The sequence below is a fragment of the Hemicordylus capensis genome, chromosome 4 (genome assembly GCF_027244095.1).
Source record: "Hemicordylus capensis ecotype Gifberg chromosome 4, rHemCap1.1.pri, whole genome shotgun sequence".
Classification (NCBI taxonomy): domain Eukaryota; kingdom Metazoa; phylum Chordata; class Lepidosauria; order Squamata; family Cordylidae; genus Hemicordylus; species Hemicordylus capensis.
Window position 1 is genome coordinate 126,129,215 of NC_069660.1, and position 20,049 is coordinate 126,149,263.

The window sequence follows — 20,049 nt, forward strand, 5'->3', positions numbered from 1 at the left end:
AAGTGTTGGTGTTATGTCTGATGCACCAGTGCAGTGTATGAGCTAGCCTGAGTGGCTAGCCCGTGCAAACCTGCCTTTAGGATTGCCGTAAACTTTCTAGGTTGCTAGGTTTTCCCAGACTAAGCTGTATCAAGAAGTTAGTATGATAGTATGCTGTTTGAAAGTGCCACTATCATTTCTGTTCATGCGTTGCTCCCCCTCCCATCAGGGGGAAGTCTTTTGCTTGGCGAAACTGTGCTGCACAGACATGGGGAAGAGCACTTGGGTTCAGTGTTCCCTGAAATAGGGATTCTCAGACATTGTGTTCTACAACTCCCATAATCCCCAGCCAAAGGCCACTGCTGCTGAGGATGCTGGGAGTTGTAGTCAACAACATCTGGGAATCCCTGTTATAATACTGCTTGGGTCTTGGGTCTCCTCACAGTATTGCTGCGACTGGCTGACATACCACACAAGGGTATGTCAGCCCAGTAACATTGCAAGCACATAGGTCGCACAGCTGCGCAAATGATGTCACACAAGAGTAAACCCATTATTTCCTAGCTCTTGAGGAACGTCATTTGTGCAATTTTTGTACTTGTGAAACTTGTGCTCACGCAATCTTAGAGGACAGGCATACCCTTGCACAGTATGTCAGCTCCTGTAGCTAATTAAATGCACCTAAGTCCCATTGACCTCAGAGTCTTAATGTAATGTTGATTGCAGCACAGCATCTTTTATCTTTTTAATAGGGCTGCTAACATAGTGGACTGATTAATTAGTTAAAAGGCATATCACTACATAAATGTTCACAGTACTAAAACTTCAGTATAGGTACCTTTTTGAGATATTGAGAAAAGTATAAGATAATTGACTATTTAATTAAAAAATACTCTGCCAAGTATTGTTAGGTCATATTTAATATTTTATATTTGATTTCCCATTTGGATAATGCACCAGGCCCAAAATAGCCTTAAATAAATATGTGCACCTAACTTGCAGCTGCCTGATTCAATTTACTATTAGCAATTAATCCAAGTTTTAACTGATAAGTCTATCATTCATTCATTCATTTATTTGATTTCTATATATTAAGCCCATTAAATCTTGCAGCTCTAGTTTTTAATGATTCATATAGACTAGTATCATTTAAAAAGAAACAACACATACTTTTGAGAGGAACTGTGTTTTTGAGTGTATACGTATACATACACAAATGCTCAAAAATGGCTTCTGAAATAAAGTTTGACAAGGACAATCTTAAAGTTAAAAAAATCTTTGTGGTGTCAGACATGTCAGACTAATTGGTGTGGAAACTGCAGTTAGCAACATCCATATTTTATCTGGCAGTGAAAGCTTCATGGCAATGCAGCAGCTGATAGAAGTTTTCACTTGAAAATTGTTATGAAGGTTGATGAATCCCCAAAGCCAGCTAATATTGAGTACGCCATGTCAATCAAGATGAAGAGTAAAAACAAGGCTGACTCTTCCTATTAAACTTTTTATTATTAAAATTGAGCAATTTTTACATATTTAAAATATTTTATATCCAAATTACAGCATATTTCAGGAAACAAATCTATGCAGAAAACTGCTGAAAACCAAGCCGGATTTCTTTCTCTCTATATATTCTGTAATCCAAAATACAGTCCAGAACAGTAGAACACCTGAGATTTCAATAGGCTTGCTGTTCACATGTTGCTGAATCTTAATTGTTTATGTTGAATAAATGCATTCAAGCACTTCTTTGGCTGGCAAAAACAGCATTTAAGAGGAAGATAAGTAAGAGATTGGTGTGTGAGTATGTCAAGGGCGATCTTCAGAGTATTCTTCCAAGCAAATGCCTGTTGTTTGAGATGTCAAGAAGGTTTCCCAGGTAGCAAGGCACTTAAAACAAAATGGAGATGCAAATATTACAAATTTTAAATCTGTAAAGAAGCCTCAACATGTATAATTATAGTGAACTTTAAAAAGACATTAATTTTTTGAAACAAAATAATGTTTTCTGTTCATTCACAGGGATAATGGAACCCTCAAAATGATTATTAAAAACGGTCTAGTACAAGTGTCTAATACATCACACAGTCTAGTACATCACACAGACAGTGATGTCCAAAAATGGTTTAGTACATCATACAGACAAGGATGTCCAATCTTCTTGCCACACACTTTGGAACATATTCAGTCCCTTCTGTTACCTTTGTGGTTTTGTCTCAGGTGGGCAAACTTTGAATGGGGAGCAGCCACCAGAGTAAAGCAGATAGGGTTGCCAACTCTGACTGAAGCTATTCCTGAAGGTTTTTGTTCTCTAATATTTCCCTCAATATTTTTCATAATATCAAGCCATTACAATGCATTGGCTCCCAGTTTGTTTCCAAGCTCAATTCAAATGCTAGCTATCACCTTGAGAATCTTACACAGTCTGGGACCAAGGTTTAAAGGACTGCCCACTGTCAGTTAGGGCTAGATAATCCATAGGCGCTCTTACCCCTGGACCTTGGGGCTCTGGCCTGTTGCCTCCTAGGTTTGGGGGGGCCCTCCAAAGGTTGGGGGGCTCCTACAGCCACTCCGCGCTACCCCGCTGCTGCCCTTGCACCCGCCCTGCCGGGTGGCTCCAACACACCTTTACAAAACCAAAAAACACAACTCACCGCTGTGCAGTGGCACTAGCTGTGGGGAGGGTGGGGGTGAGGAAGGGAGAGTTCCCCTAAAAGGAGATGTTTACCTGGGAGGAGTGTGGGATGGGGCGTGGTGGTGGTGGCTGTAGGGAAGGCAGGGTGGTGAGTAGGAGAGAGTTCCCTTTGTTACCCTCCGGGATGGGTGCTGGCAAGCTCCATCCTACTCTGCTCCTTCCTCTCAAGTGATGGCCTCTCGCCTCTCTGATTGCTCCATGTGGAGGAAGGCCACTCATCAGAGAGGCAAGAGGCCGTCACTTGGGAGAAGGAAGCAGAGCTGGACAGACCTCGCTGCCTTCCATCCTGAAAGGTAATAGGGGGAACTCTCCCCTCCTCGGCGCCTCCTTGTGTCAGAGCAGCTTCGATTGAGCCCCATCATTCCCTATGAGAGTTGGTCGCAACTGGTCTGACGCAACATGTCCCCGCTATAGCTAGGAGTACAGACAGAATGGGGCAGAAGCAGTGAGCCTGCAGCCCGCATGTGTATAGCTCATTGCATAGTATATAAGCCAATTTAAGTAATGCTCGTGTTATGATGCAGAGAATATTGGACAGCATTTCTAACTTTTCTGATTCTTAAAAAAAGTTTCTGATGAGAAAAACAATGTAAAAATTGGCTCGATAATTGTACAGTATCTATTCACTGCAATTTGTCTTTAAGAAAACAACTTTTCTGAACTTCTTCTTTTAAGGTGCATTTTTAACATAGACCAAACCTTTCACTTCTTGTCTTCAAGAGACAACAATGTATATGTTAGATCAGAGAGGGGCTGACCTCATTCTTATATATGGTTTACCTTAAAAACAACAACAACAACAACTAGAATCCCCCTAGTCCACAAAGAAAGCAAGAGTGCTTTGTTCTCAAGCTATCTTAGCTGGTCAAGGCATAACTAATATGTGTTAAATGATCATGCATATGCACTCTTGCTTAAGAACATAAAGAGGACCTTGAAGATCAGAAGGGGAAGATCAAAGTCTACCTAGAATACCTAGTCCAGTATTCTTGGTGAGAATCCCAGTAAGCATCAGGCACTTAGTGATCCACCAGAAATTAATCAGTGATTTATGGTTTACCTTCTGCCAATCTGTGCTGGATCACTTACAGTTCTATCCTAACAATGCTTAATTCAGAAATAAGCCCCAATGATGAAAATGCAATTGTGCTCCAAGTAAATATGTCAAAGATTGGAGCCACAGAGCATAAGCCAGTGAGAAGTCTGATTTCATTCATTAAATTTTGCTCCAAAAGCAGGCATAGTTATTCAACACATATTTACCTGGCAGCAAGTTTCACTGAGTTCAATGAGACTACTCCTTACTGTGTTTAGGATGGTAGCCTTGGTTACATTACTGAAGGTTGAGAGCACATATTCATCACACAACTTGCATGTGTTATGCCTTATTGTCATTTGCACACATTTGCAGTGGCTACAACTTTTGGGTGGAATTCAAAGGGTGGATTTCGCTGCATCTTTTCAGAGACTGTTGATGGGCCAAATGGGTGTTCTAATTTTGCGAGAGGATTTAAATGTAGAAAGTGGGGATGGGGGAACTACTCCAGATTAACTAACAAGGACATGGTAGCATGAAATGTAGTGCAAATCTTAGTTTATTGTTTCCAGTCCATCTAGGTGTACGGGACCATCAGGGAAGTTTACAGTAGCCACAGTGTGTTGAGGGCAGCAATGCTCTCAATGTACTGAGAGCCAAGAGAACACTGTATTGATCTCAGATATAACATTCACTAGAGGATCTGAAATGACTTCATATTCTTAAATACTTCATGGTCCTTGATAATGCTTCAGAGATTATTATGGTGTAATTATCATATTTGCTAATGAGCTTACACACAGCTGTTTGCAATACCAAAACACTTTCTAGGTTTTTTTTTTAAAACCAACGTTGTAGTTTATATGTTGTAACTTGCAGCATTACTCTGATGAAATGTGCAGTTTCAGGAAAACACTTGCCATTTCATTTTAGGGCAGTTATCTTTTTCCCTGTGATCCATAACAGTTTTATGAGTAGTTAGATTCTAAATTACAAATCCAATATCCTACACATGTAAATTAAATATTCTCTCACCATTTTTCTCTCTCCGGTTAGCTCATGTTAATGATCCTTTATTTGGAATCACACCCACTCTTCTTGCTAAGGGACTGGAATAAAATAATTTCAGAGCAGCTCAAATGCATGTCTCAAAAGTAATGTCACTTCTGTAGCTGATGTTTTGCAGAAGAAAGGCCTGAAGCCCGAGGCACAGAGACCTACTTTTGTATTGGTGTGGTTAATTATATATCTTGTCAGCTGGAGCAGTGCTCTGATCTCCGACAACAAAATAAGCCACAGAAGCATCTGAATTTTGGAACACACATTTGGTTACATAAATGAGAATAAGCTTTTAAAAACTGAATAACTTATGTAAATAAAAGAGGCTTTAAATCTTGGCTTTGGAAGGCTTCGTTGTACTGTTGCTTCAAAGATGAGCCACTTACTGAGATTTTAAATTTAAAATCTCTGTTTTGTCAGTGAGAAATGAGAGTCGTTTTAATGTTGTTGTTCTAACTAATGCCACTTCATATATAGTTCATGTTTACATCGTGCTCATTCGGGGGGACTGGTTGTTCGTATATGGTGCATGTGATGATTGCAACCCACTCCACATATAGCTGGAGGCTTCAGCCGCACTGATAACCAGCCCATCAAGATGGTGGGTACAGGCAATGGTGGAACCAGTACTGCCTTTTCAGTATGCAGTAAAGGCAAAGTGTGCCGTCAAGTCAATTTTGACTCCTAGCGCCCAGAGCCTTGTCATTTTCTTTTGGTAGAATACAGGAGGGGTTTACCATTGCCTCCTCCCACGCAGTATGAGATGATGCCTTTCATCATCTTCCTATATCGTTGCTGCCTGATATGGGTGTTTCCCATAGTCTTTCCCCTTACTCTGGGAAACATACCAGTGGGGATTCAAACTGGCAAGCTTCTGCTTGTTAGTCAAGCATTTCCCTGCTGCGCCACTTAAGTGCCACCCTCTAATTGAGCTGGTCCTAGAGTACAGTACGAGCAAGAGTCAGGAATTGATATGAATGATATAGCAGCTACAGTGAGGGAAATAAGTATTTGATCCCCTGCTGATTTTGTCTGTTTGCCCTCTGACACAGAAATGACCAGGCTATAATTGGAATGGTAGGTTTATTGTAGCTGTGAGAGACAGAATAACAACAAACAAACCCTCAAAAGCCCAGTGCCCAAAAGTCAGCGATGGATTTGCATTGTAGTGAGGGAAATAAGTATTCGATCCCCTATCAACCAGCAAGATTTCAGGCTCCCAGGTGTCTTTTCACTATATGCAGGTAACGAGCTGAGATGAGGAACACCCTCTGTAAGGGAGTGCTCCTAATCCCAGCTTGTTACAGTACCTGTATAAAAGACACCTGTCCATAGAAGCAAGCAATCACTCAGCTTCCAAACTCACCACCATGCCCAAGACCAAAGAGCTGTCGAAGGATGTCAGGGACAAGGTTGTAGACCTGCACAAGGCTGGACTGGGCTACAAGACTATCGCCAAGCAGCTTGGTGAGAAGGTGACTACAGTTGGCACGATAACTCGCAAATGGAAGAAACACAAAATAACTGTCAATCTCCCTCGGTCTGGGGCTCCATGCAAGATCTCACCTCGTGGAGTTGCAATGATCATGAGAACGGTGACAAAGCAGCCCAGAACTACACGGGGGGAACTTGTCAATGATCTCAGGGCAGCTGGAACCATAGTCACCAAGAAAACAATTGGTAACACACTACGCCGTGAAGGACTGAAATCTTGCAGTGCCCGCAAGGTCCCCCTGCTCAAGGCAGCACATGTACAGGCCTGTCTGCAGTTTGCCAATGTACATCTGAATGATCCAGAAGAGAACTGGGTGAAAGTGTTGTGGTCAGATGAGACCAAAATCGAGCTCTTTGGCATCAACTCAACTGGCCGTGTGTGGAGGAGGAGGAATGCTGCCTATGAGCCCAAGAACACCATCCCCACCGTCAAACATGGAGGTGGACACATTATGCTTTGGGGGTGTTTTTCTGCTAAGGGGACAGGACACCTTCACCGCATCAAAGGGACGATGGACGGGACCATGTACCATCAGATCTTGGGTGAGCACCTCCTTCCCTCAGCCAGGGCATTGAGAATGGGTCGTGGATGGGTATTCCAGCATGACAATGACCCAAAACACACAGCCAAGGCAACAAAGGAGTGGCTCAAGAAGAAGCCCATCAAGGTCCTGGAGTGGCCCAGCCAGTCTCCAGACCTTAATCCCATAGAAAATCTGTGGAGGGAGCTGAAGGTTCGGGTTGCCAAACATCAGCCTCAAAACCTTTCTGACTTGGAGAGGATCTGCAAAGAGGAGTGGGACAACATCCCTCCTGGGTTGTGTGCAAACCTGGTGGCCAACTACAAGAAACCTCTGACCTCTGTGATTGCCAACAAGGGTTTTGCCGCCAAGTACTAAGACATCTTTTGTGAAGGGATTGAATACTTATTTCCCTCACTACAATGCAAATCCATCGCTGACTTTTGGGCACTGGGCTTTTGAGGGTTTTTTTGTTGTTGTTCTGTCTCTCACAGCTACAATAAACCTACCATTCCAATTATAGCCTGGTCATTTCTGTGTCAGAGGGCAAACGGACAAAATCAGCAGGGAATCAAATACTTATTTCCCTCACTGTATAATGTTGCAATACAACATTTATCCCACATGTCTAAACATTTCTCTATGTTTAGAGTACTGAAATAACATTCTGGCACTTTTGATAAAACTGTTAATATACTTTCTTTATGTGTTTGAAATGGTAGGATAAGGAAATAATAGAGTAATCAAGGGAGCAGATGCAGGAAACAGGCAAGCAGGAGGTGGGATCTAGAGGCAGGATTCCCTGGCATGTTCAGAAGGAAGTGGTGAAACGGCCACAAGGCATCCATAGGAGGGAGCAGGAGATGGTTGGTTCTTCCTGATGACCTGACCCCCTGTAAAGCAGGCCTCTGCCCAGAGCTTTTTGCCTGTGGTTACAAAGGGCCTGCAGTGGCATAGTAACCAAAGATCCACTGTCTGACTCTGAGGGCTCCTTGATCAAGCTGTGACACCTACCAGAGGGGTAGCCATGTTAGACAATTGCAACAAAAGCAACAAAGCTTTGTGGCAGCTGGAAGATTAACAAATTATTTTGGCTTCAGCTTTTGGCCCAAAAGAGAGCTCACTGCATCAGATGCATGACATGTAAAACACAGTTGTTGGCACATGTGTGCATGTGTATTACTCTATAACTCTATCACAACATAATTTGGCGATAAGGAGCAGTACACGTCTCTTGTTTAGCGTCTTCTAACTATTGAGAGACATTGATAGAGGCTTTCCTGAAATGCAATGGGGTCAGTAATGAAGTTCTATTCAAAGGCATTTCCCTCTTTTTCTTCACTGAATTCAATCTGGTGCAGTGATTAGAATATTGGATTTGTATTTGAGGAGACCAAATTCCTCCTCAGCCATGAAGACTTGCTGGGTGACTATGATTTCTCAGCCTAACCTTCCCCCTCACAGGACTATTGTGAGAGGGAGAAAAACAAAACCACATAGGCCACCCTGGGAAGAAGGATGAGATACAATTGCAATAAACAAACTTATTTTAAAGCAATATTTTTCAGTGGCTGTGCACTCCCTGCTGTGCAACCCCCTGTCCTAGAGTGCTCATCCAGTGACACAATCCCTTATCTGAATATGAAATCAACAGCACATTCAGATAAGTGTTTTTAAGTATCCCTGATTTCAACTAGAGTGAAGCTGCTTTACTCTCTGTGGACACGCTCCCCTTCAAGCAGGATGATGTGATTGCTAATGAAGCTATCCACTGAAATGATGAATTAAACATTATAGATATGGAGCACTATGGAGAATGGCATAAAACTCATCTGTTCTTCTTGCAGGAGAGGCCCTGCTGATACATGATAGTCAAAACACAATAGGGCTAGTTACCTGCTGGTCTGTGAACAGCGTGCTGTTCTTTTGATTGCCAAGCAGGCTGTATTCATGTATCCATGTTTTATAATTCTCACCATGTTTTCTGGCAAAAACAGGCACCTGTGATGCAGCCTCTGAGGGGTGGCTCACAATGCAACATGCACAGCACTTGTTCCTCTTTATGTGATCACTTGATGGCTGGCAACTGAATGCAAGAATGGAGCCCATGGTGTTCTGAGATGACAGGGAAGTTCAGTCTGTGGTGTTTGATCTGTGATGGCTCATTCATAAATGCAGAACACTGCCTGTAAGATCTTCAGAGTAGGGCCTGGTTGTCTGTGCTTGTGTCCTTCTGTAAAGGGCCATGGCCAGTGTTCCCTCTAACAGGGATTCCCAGATCCTGTTGACTACAACTCCCAGAATTCCCAAGCAAAAGCCATTGCAGCTGAGGATTCTGGGAGCTGTAATCAACAACATCTGGGAATCCCTGTTAGAGGGAACACTGGCCACGGACATGGATAATATTATATTCACATCAACAGTGGCTGACATCCAGCTCAAGATGTTGGACATAATATAGAAATGGCAGCATGGGAGAAGTTATGGAAAAGTGATTTGAAATTTACTGCTTGTTATGCTTTGAAGGAAAACTATTACAAAATGATGTATAGATGGTATTTAACGCCTAAAAAATTGGCACTGATGTATAAAAACGTTGCAAACAAATGTTGGAAGTGTGGGCATGTTGAAGGTACTTTTTTTCATATGTGGTGGACCTGTGGGAGGGCTAAGGCCTATTGGGACATGATATACAATGAACTGAAGAAGATACTTAAACTGACATTTCCTAAGAAGCCAGAATCCTTCCTGCTAGGAATAACACAAGGAGCAATTTCTACAAATAATTTAACTTTTTTTATGCATGCTTCTACGGTGGCCAGAATATTATATGCACAGAAATGGAAGACTAATGAACTGCTTTCAAAAGAAGACTGGCTGATAAAAACTTTAGATTATGCGGAAATGGCAAAACTTACAACACTGATTAGAGACCAAAGTTTAGAACGTTTCAAGGAAGACTGGAAACCCTTTTTGGTTTATTTAAAGAATTATTTCCCTACTATGGATCTTACAGAAGGGTTTGAAATCTGAAATGCAGGTTGGGCTGATTAATGGTGGTGGAAGGTTTAAATTTGTATTTGTGTTTAATTAATATTACTATAAGGGTAAAATTTATGTTAGTATCACGAAAAGAGGTGCGCGGGAAGTCAATTTGTGTTCATTATGATTGTGATGATTGTTATGGTTATTATTATTATTAAAAATCAATAAAATTTGAACTGAATTAGCTGTTAAAAACAAACAAACAGTGGCTGACATCCAGGCTAATACAAGTAACATGCAGAACTGCGCAAAGTTATGTATCTCTGTGATGTTGCACAACTGCTAGTGGAAACACATACAAGGATGTGCAAGGCATTTCACAGCCTATTGTGCAATGTGTCAACATTTTCCATTAGCCTGAAACAGACGTTCCTTTCTTTGTCATTGCGCTATGTTCTTGTATGACACTAGTGCAAAGCCTGGATGAAGACCACTATGAATAATAATTATTGCTACAGACATTAATTGGTAGACATGCATATGCAAACCAGCCCAGAATGTTGTCACATTTCTTGGGGGCAAGAGTTCTGTTCGGGCTTTATGAAAACTGGGTAGTGTAAATGGGGCTGCTCCCCAAGTACAATGTGTGCCTGCAGAAACAAATGTGGAGCCTGGGGAGAATTCCAAATCACGGTCACTTAAAATGCTGATGTGCCAGTGTATCAAATCATGCGGAGAAAATTTTACTGGGTTCAGTGCTTGTTTCTAAAAACAAATGCTGCACCTGGGGAAGAGCAGGGGCCATGCCTAGCAAGTCCCAGGGGCATATCTAGGGTGGGAAAGGCAGGGCATGTGCCCCGGGTGCCACTTGAATGGGGGCACCATTAAAAAAAAAAAATTTTTTTTTTAAATGGCCACTGAAAACAAAATGGCCAACACGCATGCTCAAATGGCCTCTGTGAGGCCCTAGGCCATGCCAGGCCTCACAGAGGCCATTTGAGCATGCACGGCAGCCATTTTGTTTTCAGTGGCCATTTTTTAAAAAAAAAATTTTTTTTAATGGCCACTGCACATGCTCAAATGGTCCCTGTGAGGCCCTAGAGGCCAGCGGGGGAAGGGGGAACCTTTGCAGACCCCCCCAACCTTTAGGAAGCCCCCTGAAGGGGCTACAGGTAATTTTTTTTACATTTAATATAAGTCACTGTACACATATTCAGTTTGGCACTATGTACAGAGAATTAGGGCTTGTGAATAATGAGCTGAAGCTTATGAGCTGGGATTGTATTCATTTGCTCTTACTTTGCTTCTTGTGATAAGTGAGTTAAATGTGATGTCTTAATAATATGGCTATTAATGGTGAGTTTGTCTTTGAATCAGTGTGAAATCCTTAGTATTAAGGCCCACTGGGAGTTTCTTGCTTTCTTTCTCTCATTTTAACTGTCTTTCTGAAATACTAGAATATATTCCCAGCAGTGACACAATTTATACTGCATATCCTTTAATTATTTTCAGAGTATCTGGGAAAAGTCAAATTCTCCATTGATTTTTAAAACTTATGTAATAGTGATGCTACAATGCATAGTAGAGAATTAGACAGGCACTTCTGTTTAGTTTTCCAAGTACACCTCCACATAGTATTTGGGTATTTCATGAGCCCAAACATACTGAAATTTGTAGTTTTCCAGCATTCTTTGGTCTGGCTGTGTCCACTGCTAAATAGTTATTGAAATATTGAAAGATTAATGAGCTTGACTTGTATTTTTCAGCTGATATTATGGTAAAGTTATCTGAAAGTTGGGTGTCAGATGTCTGGACAGGGGGCGCAATTTCAGTGCTTGCCCTAGGCGCTATTTTCCCTAGATACGCCTCTGGCAAGTCCGCTTCCATTTCTGTAACTGGTTTTCATAATGCCTGAACATTCCTTTTTGTTTACCTTATTCAAAAGCAGCAAAAGTGTTTTTAGTATTTCTGAGCTCTCTATGTTTGTATACTGTTGGCCACCAAATCTACTCTTATTTGGGACTTTAACCACTTTGAATGTGTCACAACAAGTGCTGTGCTTTATTATTTCCATGTGGGATTCCTTGTGTGTGCATCACAGGACTGGTGCATTGTGTATGGTGCACAACGGTCTAGCTAGGAATGTCCTAAGAATGTGGCACTGTTCCCCAGACAGTGGTCTGGGAGCTAGAAGTATGTATTTTATGACACAAGCTGACATCCTCACAGGCAAGCAGCCTCTGTTATGAAGTTGGTGAAATCCAGCCATTATGGGCTTCATAGTAATGGTGCATACGCACCACACAGCTGGGCAATACCATAAAAAAATCAAAGAGCAGTGTAATAATAAAGCATCTAACATTTCTGCCCATTGCAACTTTTGAAAATGATTATCTTCCATTCTGTGGGTATTTTTAAAAACCACACCTTGGTTATTTTAAAAAGGATTCCATTATTTCACCTTATATCCTGCTGCTCTATGTAAATGTAAATCTTAAATGGGGCTATATGTAGTCTCCCATCCAAGGAACTGTGGAGGTACATACCTGCTTAGCTCCAGCAATGCTCCAAGAGCATTCATTGAGCCCAGATCACTTACAATTTGGCAGGACTACTAGCAAACAAGTAAAATGGCTACGTCCTGTGAGTTACCAGTTGCCCATCCCAGGGTCTAGGTCTGGCTGTCATGAGCCAATCCTGCCTTTTTCATGCTGCCAGAGGGGCAAAGTGAGCTCTGTGAGTGACAAATTCTCTGCGACTTGTTCTTCTGTTGACCCATATATGTGATCTGGGCTGATTAGCAACCAGGTTCAGGATAGGCTCTCTTTTACAAATGCCTGTAAGTATATAAAACAACACAGCCAAGAATCTAACTCAAGGAGCACACCGATGAGGGCTGGCACAGCTTGAGCTGCTTATTCAGGTGCAAACAAGATCACTCTGACATATGAAAAGGCCTTGACTGAGAGCAATATTTTAAAAACAAGTGTGTATTCATGCAGAAGAGGGGGGAAATCTATTCATCCAACAATGCCAAACATAATGAAATATCACTTGTCACCCTACATTATGGAAAAGAGCTGTATTGTCTCTCTAACTCAACGCATTAGGAAGAAAACCGCTCCCACTATGGCATTTTCCTTTGGCCCTACAAAGCTTTCGCCCTGCAGTCTTTCATGCCGACTCTTGTATGTGGGAATGGGTGGGGTATCAGAAGAATTTTCTTTCCTTTTATGAAAAACCTAAAGACCAGGTCAAGGGTAGTATGATTTGTAACAATATTTCCCCCCATCTATTTCTACGAAGCACAACAAACCAAGGGCCACTTCAAATATTTCCTGTAATGGCTGCCATTACAGGCAGGTTCTCATGAATATCCCATATGTGGAGGACATTGTGCAAGTACGTCCTTCCTGCACCAGTATAAGTGGCCTTGATTCAGGAGGTGAGGGTGGGGAAGCTGATGTGTGAAGCACTCATGGGTCTGGGGCTCACTATGCAATACAGAACCTGTGTAAATCACCAGTGCGATGGAAGTCCACCTAAATGTTTATGGTGACAAACTTGCCAAGAAGAACACATGAGTTTAATCAAAGACTGGAAGTTCAAAATAGTACTTCGAAGACTCTGAACTCTCATCTGATTTACGTGATATTTACTTCTCTCCCCCTGAAGTCATCAGGGGTTGTCCAAGACATTTTGCTGCCTGAGGCAAAGGACAATAGGATGCCTCTCCATCTGTGGGTGGGTGCTCAGCATTCTCAGGTCATGCTGCCAAGGCAGCAGCATGTGAGCACCCTCAGACTAGGCTACCAGGCTGGGCAGTGGTGGCAGCGGCACTCCTGGCTCAGATTGCCAGGGAATGGGAAGAGGGGAAAGAAGAGGACATACCCCAGTGGGATGAGGAGGGGTAAATGAATGCCATGCCTTAGTGGGGTGAAGGACGGTGGCAGGGAGGCCCATGGAGTGGCACCATGGCAATGGCGAGAGGTCAGTGCTTGCCTGTGTCCATCCTTGTCCCCTGTGTCTTTCCTTGGACCCTTGGTGACCACCTCATCCTGCTTCATGGAATGCCTGTGCCTGAAAGTATTTTAGAAAAAGCCTGCTTGGCAGCATCCAGCACTTGTGTTTGGGCACAACAGTGCCAAACCAGAAACACATGGAATAGCCTTAGGAAAAGGTCAGACCTTTTTTCTATTAGGACATCCTGTGCAGGTAGTAGGAAACCAGCTGTACAGACTGCACAACCCAGACTGGTCCCACCATTGTTCCACAGGCAGGCTGAATCTCCAAATGCATTTTAGATGTATTGTGTGAATGCAGCCACTCTCTGAAATGAACAATGTGAGGCTATGCCCTCAGAGAAGTCAGACCCCACCGTGCTCCATCTCACTAACAAAGCAATGCATTTTCCCCCTTTCATCATTGTGGCTGGGGATAATGGGAGTTGGGGATAATGTGATCAATTTTGTCATTGTGGCTGGGGATAATGGGATCAACAACATTTGGGATCCTAAGTTTGAGAACCCCAGCTTTACTGGTTGACCACCCTAATTAAAGTGAATGGGGCTTTTGCCATAAAATTCAATGGCATGTGAATAGCCTCTATTTTGCTAGGAGTCTCAAGACCATCACACAAACTTTAGGGCATCACTCTCACATTAAAATAGAGCTCAGACCAGAGCTTCACTAGTGTGAAGTAAAAAGAAAGAAATCTGACCCACCAAGAACAAAACATCAAAACAAGAACAACAACAAAACAAAACAAACAAACAAAAACACCAAACACCCTGCAAGGCACATTAAGCAACACAGCTCATTTTAAATTACTCCGCTCCATGCAGATCAATTCACAGGTAAGAACTCTGAAGAAATACTTAATATAGTGACAGCATTAATCTGGCTTAAGGAGGATAAGACGTGTTCTTATATACTAGTTACATGGGGCTTGGCAGATTGACGACAAAAATCCTCAGGCCAAAAAAAAAAAAAAGCAAGAAAGGATGTGAATAACTCTAAGGTCACGTCTTTACCCTGCTCTTAACAAGGAGAAATGACATCTTAGAAATACTTGCATAGCTTGAAAAGGAGCTTGGGTTCCACTGGAACGAAAAGATGAAGCAGGAGGGTCACCTTCTCTTTCTACACCTGGAGAAGATTTTACTGAGTGCCAAATTAAATCCAGATGCTGTGCCAAGAGCAGCCAACTCTCTACAGCCAGAATAAATGACATGATTTTGCACACACTTAGTTCCGTTATGGAAGAGCAGTGGTGTGGTGAGCAGGAGCGAGAAAGTCACTGATTCAAAACTCACTTCACTGGTAAATAAATTTGATTATCCCAGGCAAACATCTGTACTAGTTTATATTACGGGGTGTAAGGATGTGCACGAAAGGGATTTTGCATTTTGTTTCGAATGCAAAACAAAACACAAGATTGCCAAAACGCTTAATCAAAACAGTGATTGTGTTGGTTGTTTCAACTAAATGAAACTCAAAACATTTCAAGTGTTTCGGCCATAGGGAACAATGGGGAAACTCGAAACACCACATTTTATTTATTGCTCAATTTTCATACTGCTTTTCATAGGCTTACAAAAGTTAAAATATAATAAAACTCCATAAAAATCACATTTAAAACCTTAAAATCAGTTAAACAGTAAGTACCATAAAACACCAAAATACCATCAGCATAAAAAAGACAAACAGAAGCAGGACAGCTGGGAGACCGGGCAGCCCCTAAGTGGTAAAAGCCTGAACAAATAAAAAGGTCTTTAGCATTTTTTAAAGCAGCCACAGATGTCAAAGAGCAGACATTCACTGGGAGAGCATTTTAGAGCATGGGGGCAACAGCAGAAAAGGCCCTATCCCACATGCACAACAATCTAGCCTCTCTCAATGTCAGCTCATGGAGCAAAGGCCCCTCTGACAACCTTTTTGGGTGGGGAGAAACCCTTGGGAGCAGGTGGTACATTAGGTATCCAGGGCCCAAACTGTTTAGGGCTTTAAAACTATTCACCATGGGTAGCTCCTAGGGACACCAAAGTGGGTTGGGTGTTAGGGCATGATAGGTGCTACCTACCACCCAACCCACAAAAGAAATGGGCAAGCAGGCAATTTTAAACAATTTTCTAACCTTTCCCCCAAACCCCCATAGGATCAGAAGCCAGTGCCATAAAACCAATCAACAAGGGAAAAACAGGCCTCCCAAATGGTGCTCGAAACATCAAAATGTTTTGACTAAAAATGGGGTTGTTTTGTTCTGAGCTCGAAACAGGCCCTTTATTTAAAAGGCTTTTTGATTCAAGTTTGAAACACTCGAAATGGCCCGTTTCAAGTTGAAACGTTTTGCACATCCCTACAGGGCTGTTATAGATTCATCAAGATATTGTATGAGTGACATACTGCACAGCATCCTGCAGGTATTGCCAGCACCATGAGAGCTGCTGCAAGCTCGTAACTGTCATGGCTCAGACCTCTGACTCAGAAGAGTCAGAGCAGGAGGATTTTCTGGCTAGTGAGGGTTCAGAGGCACAGCAACAGGATTTGGCAGGGAGACTAGACTCTGGAGGTGAGGATTCGCAACAACTGCCAGACATGATTTCTGGTGGGGAGGAGCCTGGGATTTCACCTGTCTTGAGAAGACGTCTCAAGAGGCAAGCTCAGTGGGAGTCACGCAGGGCAGGAGATCACAAGAGAGGAAGCTGAAGTGCTGACTCAAGGAAGCCTGATTGGCTGCTGGTTCTCTTGAGCCATATATATTTAGCACTCTCAATTGCTCAGATGCTGTTTGCAACTTTTGCTGGCCACAGACAGTGTGCTATTTGAATTCCAAACTTTTCCAGTTTGCCTTGTTTATGCTTTCCTGCTTTGTTCCGTTAATTCCTTGTTCTGGTGTCCTTCACTCGTTTCATTCCTTGCTTTGTTTCTTTTCACTTATTACTCAGTTATTGTTAGAGCGGGGTACCTAGTTCAGTTCAGGGGACTTAATTCATTTACTATTTTCTTTGTGAGCCTTTTATTTTCCTTCTTGCAGTTTCGCTGCTGCTTTCTGTTATCTCACAGGGGGAGTGCTGAAGGGGGTTGCAAATCCTGTTGGGTTAGCTGAGCTAACAGATTTAAGACAGTAACAGCAGTCTTCACGCAGTTGCTCAAAAGTGCTGTTGCATGAATGCCAGAATTGTGCAAATGCAGTTGTGCAACGATATAGTCATTATTTCCAATGGCTGTACCACTGCACAACTGTGTTTGCACAATTTCTTTTATTTGCTCCAGAGTGCTCTTGTGCAATTGCCTGAATGGTGTTATGAGCACAAAGCAGCTCCACAATGCCCATGGGATGCTGTGCCATAAGTCAGTCATTTTGATTACTTAGATTAAAGCAGTGAATAAAGTGTGTTCTCAGCTTCTGACACATCAGCTGATCCTTCTCTGCTGCCAATTGTTTCAGCCATTTTATGATTACCAGATAATTTACTAGTATAATTGTTAAGTTTAGCATGAGTATTAGCTAGTGTGATGCAGTGGAAAGCACTGGATTTGGATGGGGGAGACTGAAGTCCAAATCTCCAGTCAATTCTGAAGCTCACTTGGTGGCTTTAGATAACCTCACTATTCTCACTGTGGGTTGCTGCAGTAAACACAGGGGTAGCCACTTTCCTATACCTCCCTTCCCTAGTCTCTCTCTCTCTCTCTCTCTCCCCCCCCCCCCACACACACACACTCACTCTTCCTTGAAGGAAGGTTTGAATTCAGATGTGATAAATAAATAAGTTCTCACTGTTGAGATTAAGGATATTAAAATAGAATATCTATCCTATAGATATGGTCCATCTATTTTCAGCAGCAAATCCATACAACATGCCTTTCAGCAGTTCAAGGAGTGAGGATGCTAGGAGTTTGTTCTTGTTTAGGACAGGAAGAAAAGGCATGAAGTAAGCGCACTCTAAAAGTATCAACAAGTCAACTCTCTTCAATTGGGGGGCGGGAAGGGTGGAATTGCCCCTGCTAGCCGGACCCCATACTGACATGTTTCCTGGCCACATTCCATGATTCCAGGTGTTTAACAGTTGTTTGAAGAGGGCAGCACTGAATGTAGGGAGAGTTCTTCCATGCAGTGAGGAACTCTGAACCCACAGGGTACCACATCAGATGGAGGAGCCCTCCCTGCATTCAGTGCTGCCCTATGCAGACAAATACAGAATGCACAGGGGCCTGGGAGGCATGGTGAGTGCGCATGTGTGTCTAGTGGGAGCAATCTTGCTGCCACCCTGCTCTACCTAGAGATGCAATGTCTAAAGAGGGCTAAGGTGTGTCAGGTGGGCGGCTGTGATGTGGAGGACTGATAGCCCAGTACTGACTTGCAGCACCTGCAGGAGGAATTGAATACTGCACTAGTGCAACATCACAAAATATGAGATCAGGTAGGCCCCGTAAAGATGCCACAGTAACAAAGCAGAGAACCATTCAACTGTCTGTAAATCGCCCTGAGATACTGATTGGTATACAAATATATTAAAATAAATATGTACATACATGCTTAGGTATTGGTTGCAAATTCTTTCTTTCATTCTAAAAATATCTACCTCAAGACCTGTCTGTGAACAATCTAATATTTTTTGAGCACAAGCTTTGTATGACAAGCTTTGGGGCATATGTTTGATGCAAAATTCAGAAATCATGGGAAGGTAGAAAGAGGCTAAAGAGATGTCAAGAAAAGAAACCTCCTGATTTCTGGCAACATTTTGATCTTGATACGTAACAGCAGGCTATCAATGCCCCATGCCCCTTTCAAACTAATTAAGCAGCCCTGATTATCACGAGCTCTGACTTTTCAATTACATTCTGTTGAAATGATTTCTGAATTCAGGACACAGATGTCAGACAAAAACCACCAACATTTTGGGGAGAGAAAAAAACATAGTTGTGTATATAGACTACATTTCAAAAAGGAACAAAAGCTACCCTTTCAATATTATTGTTAAAGGGGGAAATGAGCTTTTCTTGTGCGGTGAACTCATGAACTCTTCTGTTTAGAGGCTTTATTCATTCCCTTTATAAAGAAAACTAGCTGAACGGATATAACTTTCGGATTTCAATTTGACATCAGATGTAAAAGGACAGGGGGCAAGTGTCACGATGACTCAGGCAAACATCTTAAAACATACCAGAGGTCGCTGTGTTCACTGGGGCAGGAGAGGCAGTGAACAAGGCAGATTATGCCTTGATCCTGTTCGATCCTGACCAGGGGCTCAAGGTTGACTCAGCCTTCCATCCTTCCGAGGTTGGTAAAATGAGTACCCAGAATGTTCGGGGGCAATATGCTAAATCATTGTAAACCACTTAGAGAGCTTCCAGCTATAGAGCGGTATATAAATGTAAGTGCTATTTTAAAGGGTCATTTCCCCTGCCACTGCAGCTGCCCACCTCTGCCACTCATTTGGTTGTGGCACAGGTGCAGTGGCCTTTTGAGGGTTGCACCTCTCCTATACCTCAGCCAAATGAGTGGCAGTGGCAGGCAGATGCAAAATTACCATTTTAAAAGGCATCACCTGCCTTGCGCGATGCCCCCTCCAGCCCCAGCAGGCACTGGCTGCCACTGAAAAAATACTATGGATCAAGATAATATTTGAATTGCCCCCTTTCGCCCCTTAGATTACTAATACCCAATCCTTCATTTGTTAAATAAGTGATACTTTTTAGAATACTTAAGTGTGAGGTTCCATATAATTTATTAAACAAAAGCTACCATTCATAGTTAGATAAAAGCCTATATTTAATATTTGCTTTCCCACTCCTTATTACAATGATCCATGAGAGCCAAAGGGGCTTTAAGAAAATAAGAATGCGCTTCAAATAGGGTGACCAGCCCTCCAAATTTCATATAAATTTAGCATGTGAAACATTTTCTTACGCATTGAGAAAAGACAAGGATTGGGAACAGCTATATCTGCATAATTATGTGTGTGCCATGCTGTTAAAGGCACAGCAGCGGGGTAAATGGAAAAGATGGCAACTCTACCTTCACTCTTAGCCTCACCAATTAAAACCCACCTCTACTGATTAAAATGTGCCTGCCTAACTGATTAATCTACTGCAATCCTAAGTAATCAATCTACTGATCAAATCTGGCAATCCTGTTCTGCACAGCCCAGGAAAGGAAAGCTTTCTTGATTCACATACTTACAACTTACTTGAAGCAAGAAAAGATATGCTTATGTTACTGTGCTTTGTAAAACAAGGCTGCCCTCTGTTGACAATGAACTCAGAAGCACTTTCTACAG

The 20,049-nt window shown here is 42.4% G+C and overlaps 1 protein-coding gene across 2 annotated transcripts in view; it reads right to left on the reverse strand.

The window, feature by feature from the left end:
• Positions 1-1,460: 1,460 nt before the first annotated feature.
• Positions 1,461-20,049, reverse strand: part of SNX7 (sorting nexin 7) — a 73,557-nt gene continuing 54,968 nt past the window's right edge. The window contains exons 9-10 of one of the 2 annotated variants that reach the window (XM_053250318.1): positions 4,743-4,816; positions 1,461-1,866 (exon numbers count right to left, since the gene is read on the reverse strand). In XM_053250318.1, the coding sequence (XP_053106293.1) occupies positions 4,781-4,816 (36 nt within the window). In that variant the 3' untranslated portion in view covers positions 1,461-1,866; positions 4,743-4,780. The remainder of the gene's footprint in view (positions 1,867-4,742; positions 4,817-20,049) is intronic. The other variant, XM_053250317.1, reaches the window with a different exon arrangement.